Source organism: Podarcis raffonei, chromosome 14, assembly GCF_027172205.1.
Source record: "Podarcis raffonei isolate rPodRaf1 chromosome 14, rPodRaf1.pri, whole genome shotgun sequence".
Taxonomy (NCBI): domain Eukaryota; kingdom Metazoa; phylum Chordata; class Lepidosauria; order Squamata; family Lacertidae; genus Podarcis; species Podarcis raffonei.
This window is the reverse complement of record NC_070615.1, coordinates 34,913,232-34,924,194: the sequence shown is the minus strand read 5'-3', so window position 1 is coordinate 34,924,194 and position 10,963 is coordinate 34,913,232. Positions and strand designations below refer to the sequence as shown.

Sequence of the window (10,963 nt, the reverse complement as noted above, 5' to 3'; positions counted from 1 at the left end):
TTGTCATTGTCCCATACAGAACAACGAAATTACCAAGTAAACCCAGTTTTAACCTGGGGCGGGGATTGCATCCAGGTACCAAAAATGTGGGAACTGTAAAACCAGTGGACAGTTAGATTTCGTACTCCGGATGGGGTGATTCTATTTCAAGGCTTACATGTTTTTAAAAGAAAAAAAGAAAGGCAGCATGTCAGGGAGAACGATTCTAACCCAGACCACTCCCCGCTGTGCTAGTTTTCTACATGCAGGATTATAAATAAATAAAATACACGGGAGCATTGAAAAACGCGACTTCCCCGCCCCCCGCCCGCGATCCTGCAGGAAAACGCAGCCGGGGGCGACGGGTGAAGCCTCCCGCCCAACGCCCCGCGGGCTCGCCGGCGAAGGGCCGAGAAGGCGGCGCGGCCAGGGTGGGGGGCCGGCAGGCGGGGAGGCAAGCAAGGGCGGAGCGGCCTGGCCGGTGGCGGAAGGGGCCGGGCGAGGCGGGCCGGGTTTCCGCGGCGGAAGGAGAGGCGGCTGCCTTGAGCGACGGAGGCCCCGCCAGGAGTGGCCGCGGGAGCAGCGATCCGTGAAACCGTTGGCCTGGCGGCCTCGGCCCGCTGCCAGGTGAGCTGCCGCCCGTTTGCTTTTGCTTTTTCTCTCAGCGCCTCGCCCGGCGCTCGCTCGTGAAAGGCTGAGGGAAGCCAGGCCAGGCTGGGTAGGCCTCGCGCGGGACTAAAACTGCTGCGTATTTATATATATGCAGCGCATCTTTTTGAGCTCCCGAGACATGTAAGGGTGAGGAAATGCTGGATTGAATACATTGCATGGCGGGGTTGTTTGTTGTTGTTTTTAAATTAACTAAAGCTCCGTTTTAAAGCAAACTTTAATCTGTGGTGTTGACTTTTTTATTTTATTTATATTTTTTGGTAATCGTTCTTGCTTTCATTTCCAATACGCAAAAAACCATTGGTCACAACGACATAGGGAAAAGGGGGTGGGGAGAGAAGGGAAGAGAGAGGAGGGTCGTATTACAACAAAATAGCATTATAATTCCAGACTATTGTTCTTCATAGGCGTGTTATCCAATAATAGTTTTTTTCCAAAGGAAACCGTGAGAAGAGGGCGGCTGCTGGTCATGTTGCTTTAATTTGATGTATGCAATAAACGGATGCCAAACTTCAGAAAAAGTTGTGCTTTATTTTTTGATAGTGTAGCATTCAGGTATAATTTGTTCACTTTCCATTAAAGCGGTGGTCCAGATCTGCACATGTATTGCATCATAAGGAGACTCGTGTTACATTTAGGACTCTTCCACACTTAACGTTTGCTCTGCATTTCTAGGCACGGCTCCACAATTTAAAGCTTCCTCTCCAAGCCACAAAAACCTGCTCTTTAGTGCTGAATCCACTTAAAACCTGAATTGCCATTTGCTCCGATTTAGGGGTACAGATTGGGTTTTCTTGGGGAAAGTGGCAGAGAAAAAAAAGTGCCTGGACACAGACCGGGAAAGCGCAGGGCAAAAGGTTAGTGTGGATGATCCCAAAAATACATGTGCCATTAACTGTCAGTCTTCCCAGTTAAAATTGATCTCTCCCAGCAATATATTCAACTGGGGTGGTAATGCTTGTTTTCAGCCCTAGTTTCAAGTGAGGAAAAGGTGGGATATTCAGTAAATAAATAAATTACCTGCTGCCTTGCAGGACATCTTTGGGAAAAGAAAAGGCCAAGGAGTAAACCCTACACAAATCCAGAGTGGAGTCCCTAAGGCAGTTGGTGGGATGTCGTCTTGTATACTTTCTGGCAACTCCTGCAGCCAAGCTGGTGCCAAATGTATTGTTCTGCTTCCCTTTGGACCACTTCAACAAGGCAGAGAGGGCGGTCTTGTCCTCTGGGCAGTCCAGGACCTCCATGCACACTGCCCAGGCTTGTACCCTAGGGAGGTCACTTTGGTGCTGCTAATGCAACAATAAGAATGGGGGGGGGGAGCAGTTATTAATTGGTCTCTGCAGCCACGGCAGGTGCTGTGATTCTCCAGCAGTTTGACTTCAGTCCGGAGGCATACTCCATTTCTCTTGAGACAGACGGATGACAATAAATAAATAAAATATGAAAGACATTAAAACATTTGTCTTTAGTGGTGTGTCAGTTTCTTTTATGCAGGTTCTTCTCAGAAGCAAATGGCAACTTCTACAATGGTGGGTACTGGTCTTGTTTCAGTGTCCAATGCTTTGAGAGAGATGTTTATTGCTTAACTAATTCTCTCTCTCTCTGTGTGTGTGTGTGTGTGTGTGTGTGTGTGTGTTGGTCTGCATCCTGAACAATTCTGTCTTGTATTTCAGAACTTTGCTGAATTTCTTCAGCCAGAAGCTATCCTGGAAGTGAAAAGTTTCTGTCAAGAGTCTGCTTGAATGTAGGAAAAGAAGTGCTTGATGGTTTACAAAGAAATTTCCACACAAGGTAGACCTAAAGCCAAGTAAGCTTTCAATGCAAATTAGAACAGCTTGCAACTAACTCTGGAGTTGTAAGCATTGGCTTTATGTGATCACTTCATGACATTTCCTTGTGTTAAGATGCTGCCCGTTTCTGGGTATGTCCTTATTTCAAGTGCTGAATATTCCTTTTTAAAAATGAAACTTCAGTGATAAGGAGCTTGCAAGACTGAGTTTAATTTTGTGAAGTTGTCCATCAAGATACAGCTGTAGACGCTCCTGCTCTGTGGTCATTGGGAGATCCCTCGGAACCACAGGGAGCCCCTCAGAAGGCAGCCATGGAGAAAATGGCTAGAGTGACCACGGCCCTTGGTGGCAATACCATCACTGGACGGACCATGTTCTGCCACCTGGATGCCCCTGCCAATGCCATTAGTGTATGTCGTGATGCTGCCCAGGTAGTGGTAGCTGGGCGTAACATCTTTAAGATCTACTCTATAGAAGAAGACCAATTTGTGGAGAAGCTGAACTTGCGTGTTGGCCGCAAGCCATCCCTGAACTTCAGCTGTGCCGACGTGGTGTGGCACCAGATGGATGAGAACTTGTTGGCCACAGCAGCCACCAATGGTGTCGTCGTGACGTGGAACCTCGGCAAACCATCTCGTAACAAGCAGGACCAGCTCTTCACCGAGCACAAAAGAACAGTTAACAAGGTGTGCTTCCACCCCACGGAGGTGTACATGCTTCTCAGTGGCTCCCAGGATGGCTACATGAAATGCTTTGACCTGCGCAAGAAAGATTCTGTTAGCACATTCTCAGGTAAGGAGTCATTTCTGAATTTGCCATGCCTGACTCTTAACACTCTCAGCAATGGTCAAGAGTACCTTTTACTAGTTACACCTAGTCAAAAGGCAATGCTATGAGTTTGTTGGGGCTGGGCCGAAAGCAAGGTGTGACCAAATTATTGAGAGAGAATCTGATTTGGCCCTTGAGCCTGAAATCTGTTGTGCTAGAGTATGATTACAAATGGTGAGTGTCATCTAGATGAGCTGCCAGATATGAAACTTGCTAAATATGCTGTCTGTTGCATTCTCTTTCAGGTCAATCAGAAAGTGTCCGTGACGTCCAGTTTAGTATACGTGATTACTTTACCTTCGCTGCAACCTTTGAGAATGGAAATGTTCAGCTGTGGGACATCCGCCGGCCTGACCGCTACGAGAGGATGTTCACAGCCCATAATGGCCCCGTATTCTGTTGCGATTGGCACCCGGAAGACAGGTATGGACAGCAGGGGCTAGAATTCTGCACTAAAATTTTGTTCTTTGTCTTCAAGCATATCCTCATCTCACTTTATTCTTGTGCACGCTCCTTTTTTCCCTTTGGCACCATCTCACGTTGTGCACTAGGATTCTCTGTTCTGTAGCTCATCTTTCTTTCTCTGTTCCCTGCCCATGGAACATTCTTCCTTCTTAAATATGCAGTTTTCTCCTCCTATTTTTAAACATTATTTTAGACAGCCATGGAGAAGTTACTGTTCTTAAGACTGCCTTCCTCAAGTAAAAATCTTCTGTGCAGTGCTTTGTTTTTAAGCATTATATTATAGAAATGCATCTTAGAAAACTCAAAGCTCTTTCTCCAAGAGCTTGTTTTTGTTAGTATGCTGTATAAATTATTTTCCTAAATTTGAAATTCTAGGCTAAGAACTGCAGCACAGGTTCCTAACTTGTGGCCCTTCAGGTGTTGCTGACGTCTAGCTCCAGTCATTCCTGACTAGGGGCCATGCTGGCTAAGGTTTATGGGAGCTGTAGCCCAACAGCATTTTGGGATGTATGAGGGTTTTGTCATGCAGATAAGAAAAGAAGACACACAGGTGTATGAGAGCAAGGATCGGGATGTGTGCTCACCCCACCCCTCACTGTCACTGATGACTTCACTATAAGCCCTCAGGAGTAGAGACACGGGGGCTCCAATTCCCATCAGCTCCAGCCAGCATGACTGCTGGTCAGACATGATGGGAGTTGTAGTTGAACATATTTGGAGGGCCACAGGTTAGCCCCTCATGCTTTAGCAGTATTGTGAGTTGGTAGCTAGGTATAAGGTCAGTGTAGATCATGTATAAGAAAAGTGGTGGTTGCTGAACTGTTTACTGGCTGCTTAAGCTTCTCTTCTCTTCATCTAGGGGCTGGTTGGCCACAGGGGGCCGAGATAAGATGGTAAAGGTCTGGGACATGAACACCAACCGGGCCAAAGAGATATACTGTGTGCAGACAATAGCCTCTGTGGCAAGGGTCAAGTGGCGGCCTGAATGCAAACACCACATTGCCACATGCTCCATGATGGTGGACCACAACATCTATGTGTGGGATGTACGTCGGCCTTTCATCCCCTCTGCCATGTTTGAGGAACACAAAGATGTCACCACAGGGATTGTGTGGCGTCATCTCCACGATCCTTACTTCCTCCTGTCTGGCTCTAAGGACAGCACTCTTTACCAGCATATCTTCAAGGATGCCATCCAGCCTATTGACCGGGCTAACCCTGAGGGGCTTTGTTACAGCCTCTTTGGGGACCTGGCTTTTGCTGCCAAGGAGAGCCTCATCTCCTCTGATTCTAACCGTAAGCGTGATCGGCGCCATCCTATCTTCTTCAAGCGCAAGCTAGACCCCACAGAACAGTTTGAGTTCATCTCCTCTTCCAGTGCCCTAAGTGTATTTGAAGCGGACACAGAGTGCGATGCTGGTAGCATGGACTGGTTTGTGCGGACCGCCAAGCAGTATGTGCTGACAGGGAGGCCGCTGGCAGAGCTGTGTGACCATAATGCCAAAGTAGCCAAAGAGCTCAAGCGCAACCAGGTAAGGGCTCCCTTTGTGCAGGAGTTATTCGCTTATACTTCGGTAGATTTGGGGAGGGGGCTACAACATATCCTAGTCCCAATGGGCACCCAGGAAGGAGATGCCATGGTTGATTGTATTGGAATCCAAACCTGCAGCATGTATGTTCAACTCAGAGTACCAGAAGTCTCTTTGCTGAAGTTGGCGGCTTGTGATGAAGCCAGAACATGAGCCTGAATTAGAGCCTGAAGTCAAGGGTGGGGAAACTATAGCTTTTTGGATGTTGGACTCCCAGTTCCCATCAGCATCAACCAGTGTGGCCAGTGGCTGAGGATAATGGGAGTTACTGTCCAGTAGCACATGGGGCTCTATTCAAGTAACTTTTACTTAGAATAGGCCCATTGAAATGAATAGTTAAGACTAATTTTAATTCCAGTGAGTCTGCCTTGAGTGCAGTTGATGGAGGGCCATAAGTTTCCCATTCCTGCCTTAAGTGGCACAAGCAGAATGTGTAGTGAGCAGAAGTCTATACTTGTAGTATTTTATAAGAGACCTTACCAATCCAGAGATATTATACTTCCTACCAGTTGCCAATCAGAAGGTCAGGGGTTCAAATCCCCGCGACGGGGTGAGCTCCCATTGTTCAGTCCCAGCACCTGCCCACCTAGCAGTTCGAAAGCACGCAGTTCAAGTAAATAAATAGGTACCGCTGCGGCGGGAAGGTAAACGGCGTTTCTGTGCGCTGCTCTGGTTTGCCAGAAGCGGCTTAGTCATGCTGGCCACATGACCCGGAAGCTGTACGCTGGCTCCCTTGGCCAGTAAAGCGAGATGAGCGCCGCAACCCCAGAGTCGTCCACGACTAGACCTAATGGTCAGGGGTCTCTTGGTCTCTTTACCTTTACCAGTTGTAGAGGCTGATGTTGCATGTGTTATTCCTCTGCTGTGAACTAGGTCTCAGTCCTGAAATTCCTGAGTTTCCTAGCTAAGAGTTTCCTAGCATGTAAAGAGGAGTCCAGGGCTATGTTCAGCCCCTCTCCCATAAGAGATTACCTGAAATTGTGGTGGTGGTGTGTGGTGGCCTCCAGCCCAATACCTCACTCTTCATGTCTCATTTGCCTCTATTCCTTTTCCTTAGCTGAAAGACGTGGCTGTTGATAGTTTAACTCTTTCTGTTCTTTCTCTTATTTGTCAGGTTGCTCAGACATGGACCATGCTCCGAATTATTTACTCTAGCCCTAGCACTGTTCCCTCTTCAAACCTTAATCACAGCATTGGGAAGAGTAGTTCCAGCCTTCCACTCATGAACAGGTAAAAAAGGCTTCAGCATCCTTGATTTTAGTTGTGAGATGGGAGGTAGAATGTTGACTGTGGCAAATGTAGGTGGGCTGGTTGCATGAGAGGTCTTATTTACACATTACCAGCACCATTTGCATTAGGTAGAGTATTCATCTGGATAAAAGTGAGAAGACTCACATTTCCACTCTTGAGCTCTTGGAAATAGGGCATACTCCAGGGCAGAAAAAAATGTACCTTGCTGATAAGTTCAGAAGTGCTACTGGTCTTTCAGTAGGTTCTCATGTGAGCTGTGAGAAAAATTGAACTCAAAATCTTAATGATAGAATATTTGTGTGGTTACTTGGTTACCAGGAATTGCAACCAGTGGGGGACTTGGGTGCCAGGATGTAGAAGGGAAGCTGGAAGCATCAGGTTTTACCTGGGTGTAACACAGATTTGTGTTTCCCTTCCAGCTTTAACTTGAAAGATATTCCTTCTGGGATAGGCAGTGAGTCAAGGATGGAGAGGAGCAAGGGAGAGAACCGATCTGAAAACATCCTCATGGATTCTTCCTCCACACTGATCAATAACGATGGTGAGAATGGTGACATACCTCTCCCCCAACACTGCATAGAAACCTAAGAACCGTTTCTCACTTCCTTCTCTGCTTCCCTCTTTTTTTTACTCTTGGATGTCTAGAGAACGAAGAGACTGAAGGCAGTGATGTCCCTGCAGATTATCTCCTTGGGGATGTGGAAGGAGATGAAGATGACCTGTACATGATAGACCATGAGAATCCTCACAGTGAGTATATATACTCTTGAGAACTGTTGGTCCTTCCTGTTCCCCTTTCTGTGTTGGGTGGAATTGTTTATCTTTCCCCGTCTGCCTTCCCTCTCATGGGTCCATGTTTTCTTAACAGCTGAGGAGCAAGAGTACATCCTTCCCCAGGAGGCCTTCCCTTTGCGTCATGAGATTGTGGACAATCCCTCTGCACTGGATCACTTACAAGACAAAGCAGACTCCCCACATGTCAGTGGCAATGAGGCAGAGACTGTGTCACTGACACCTGTGGAATCTTTCTCCCTGATCTCCATCTCTCACTCTCTGTATGACAGCCGTCTGCCTGCTGACTTCTTCAGCCCCATTGTCCGTGACATGTTGCTCTTCTATGCTGAGCAGGGGGATGTCCAGATGGCGGTGTCTGTACTTATCGTGTTGGGGGATCGTATCCGGAAGGAGATTGATGACCAGGCACAGGTACCTCCCTGTTCTGTATTTTAGGATTAGGATTGGGGGTCATAATTACCAGATACCTGCTGAAAGCTGCACACTCAATAAGGAGCCCATCCCAATCCACAAAAACTCCTATCCTGCTGCGCCTCCTCCTAACTGTTGCTGCCTATTCACTTGCCCTCCCCAAGTGAGCAAGGAGGAAGAGATACAAGGGGAAGGAGTAGTAAGCTCTGCACAACTTATCCTCTGCCTCTATCAGAGCTGGTGCTGATCAGGCACAGAAGGAGAGGCATGTGGAATGGGCAGTGGCCATGAGGAGGTCTGGGTCTGGTGAATGCCTGGATGGGAGTCTGCCCAGGATCCATTTATACTCCACTTTGAATTCCATGTTTACTGAAAGGCAGCAAGTGTGTGAAATAAAATAGCTGCTCTTCATGTTAATGCTTGTGGTAATATATTAAGTGGAGTTGGTCTAGATTGTCTGGCTATCAAAGCACACCTGCCAGTTATTTCCAGTTTGGTGGGCCAGGGCCAACTTAAAAATATCCATCTGCAGAAGAGGAACATGGAAAGATCCATATGAATTTTGTGTTCTATTTCACCTGCATTAGAAGTTGTTCATAGACTTGAGTGCATCTTTTTTATATAAAAAAAAAGATGAAAAGGCAATATATGAGTATTTCAATAAAATAAAGGGTTTGAGTTGCAAGAGACAGGTTGAAAGAGATTTCTGGAGACGAATACTGTAAGTGACTTGTGTGCAATGCCTTAAAACCCCACAGGAACACTGGTACACTTCATACATTGACTTGCTGCAGCGCTTCCAGCTGTGGAACATCTCCAATGAGGTGATCAAACTGAGCACGTGCAGAGCCATCAACTGCCTCAACCAGGCCTCCACCACACTGCACATCAACTGCAGCAATTGCAAAAGACCCATGAGCAACAAAGGCTGGATTTGTGACAGGTGAGAGGCCTCTGCAGAGACACACTGTGTGCATGTATGCACATATAGAGGTTTTAGTTTTGTGACATACTGAGAATAATTATATGAATCTGCCTTATTCCAAGTCAGACAATTGTTCAACTGATCTGAAATTGCTTACTCTGGTGGCAGTAGCTTTCTGAGATCACAAGCAGGGGTGTTTTCCAATCTTCAGGACTGGGGATTGAAACTGGGATCTCCTGCACCCAAAGCATCTTAAATTATCTTCCCTCTTTTAAGTAACCCTTCGCATACATACTTCCTGATAAATAAAGCTAGAAGTGATTTTGTTTTCCAGGAGCTAAAAATCATTTTACCACCCCCACACTCTGATTACATGAAGGCTTTTGAAGCTAGGTGTGCCTTACTCGTTTTATAGGAGATCATATGATGTGACCTATGATAGTGGACTGATTCTTGAAGGATGTAAAAAATGCCAGAATGGCCAGTTCTGGTGTTTTATTTTTAAAAAGTGTAAATTTACAACACTGTGCAGAGCCCCACTGACTTTACAGATGCGGAATGGACATCACAACAGTGAGAGGTTGTCATGACTTGTCAGCGCCCAAGCAAATGTGTATATACATCCTTTATGCACAAAGCAGCATAGGTCATTTTACCCAGAACCTCCCATCACACTTGACTGGTGAGGCCATAGGTAGCAGTTATCCATGGCTTACAGATAGCTCCCCTCTCTGGGCCGAGAGCCCAGCATTCCAGGGTCCACAGATAAGCATAGCATTAAAGCAAGTCAATTTGCATATATCAGAGCAAGTGAATATAAACATACATCAGCTCATTATTGCAAAAACGACCAATTAATTGTAGCGTTATCTTGACTACCAAGATGGTGTTTGCAGAGCTTCTGGAACATCTCGCCTTTGGTTCAACACAGTGGTGTAGCAAAAGTGTTTTTAAAAATTCCTGGGAAACAAAATCACTTCACGACTGCTTACATCCTTTTTCATGCAGTTTAAGAAGTATAGTGGAATACAGAAATTTAGAACAGAACTCCTCAATTTATGGTACATCAAGCCAACAGAGACATCCCAGGCACCTGATTACAATGCGGTCATAAGAAGGCTGCAAAACATAAGTTTTTTGAGCTCCTGGTGGGCTCCTATCCATTCATGACTGATGTGCTGGTTCAGTGGGTCAGAATGGATCTCTTATCTATCCTCTTGCGAACTTTATGCATCCCAGTAATGCACCTCCCAATAGTGGTGAAAAATGAATTGGTGTATAATTTCAGGTGAGCCATGCTCCTACCAGCTGCAGAGACTACAACTGCTTTTCACATTTTATTTATTTTTTGTATTTCTTACAATTATTTCCTACTTTTGCTCCAAGGAGCTTAGGCTGGCCTGCATGTTTCCCTCTCCCTCTCTCTCTCTCTCTCTCTCTCTCTCTCACACACACACACACACACACACACACACGACCATGCACCATTTTATTCACGCAACCCTTTGAAGTAGGTTAGGATGAGTGAGCGTGATTGACTGAAGCTTCATGGCTGAGTGAGGGACTTGCACCTGGGTCTCCCTACTCCTTGTCCATCAGTAATCACATTAGCTCTCATTGGGACTCTTATGTTCCAGGATCTGTGTTGCATTTGACTGCTAAGATAAGTCATTTTCTTCTGGTTGATTCATTCTGTGGTCTCGTTTCAGATGTCGGCAGTGTGCCAGCATGTGCGCTGTGTGCCACCACGTAGTGAAGGGTCTGTTCGTATGGTGCCAGGGCTGCAGTCATGGTGGCCACCTGCAGCACATCATGAAATGGCTGGAGACCAGTTCCCATTGCCCTGCAGGCTGTGGTCACCTCTGTGAATACACCTGAAGCTAATGGGAGTCTTTGTCCGCTGGAAAGCAAAACCTTGACGCACTGGCTGCTTAGAACTGGCACTGAGCTCTGTTTATGGGAGGCATTAGCGGCATAGTTGCACAAGAGAACTTAGTGAGTAGGATACTGTGAAGGAAAGGTGACCTTCGTTACTTCACAAAAAGCAGTGAAACTTTAAACGCTCAGGCGATTCTTCTTGAAAGCTTCTGGTCACTTACATCCTCCCCCTTTTTTACTGCTGCATAATATATTTTTTTTTGTTATCACGATTCTGCACAAACCTACTTCTTAATGAGCCAAGATGGCACCATGAGACACTTTTGAGTTTCATTCCACTTTTTATACTGAATTAAAAGAACACAGTGAACTTTACTGCTTGC

At 46.2% G+C, this 10,963-nt stretch overlaps 1 protein-coding gene across 3 annotated transcripts; it reads left to right on the top strand.

Moving 5' to 3' along the window:
* Positions 1–453: 453 nt before the first annotated feature.
* WDR24 (WD repeat domain 24) lies at positions 454–10,955 on the top strand. Of its 3 annotated transcripts, none has more exons than XM_053364735.1 (10): positions 454–606; positions 2,322–3,230; positions 3,512–3,689; positions 4,591–5,263; positions 6,435–6,550; positions 6,991–7,112; positions 7,217–7,321; positions 7,440–7,777; positions 8,536–8,720; positions 10,412–10,955. In XM_053364735.1, exons 2-10 carry the CDS (start codon positions 2,750–2,752, stop codon positions 10,578–10,580), a joined length of 2,367 nt encoding a protein of 788 aa, XP_053220710.1. In that variant the 5' UTR covers positions 454–606; positions 2,322–2,749; the 3' UTR covers positions 10,581–10,955. The 3 variants fall into 3 exon arrangements, with proteins under 3 accessions (XP_053220710.1, XP_053220712.1, XP_053220711.1); XM_053364737.1 differs by lacking the exon at positions 454–606 and adding an exon at positions 649–771; XM_053364736.1 differs by lacking the exon at positions 454–606 and adding an exon at positions 649–777.
* Positions 10,956–10,963: the final 8 nt, after the last annotated feature.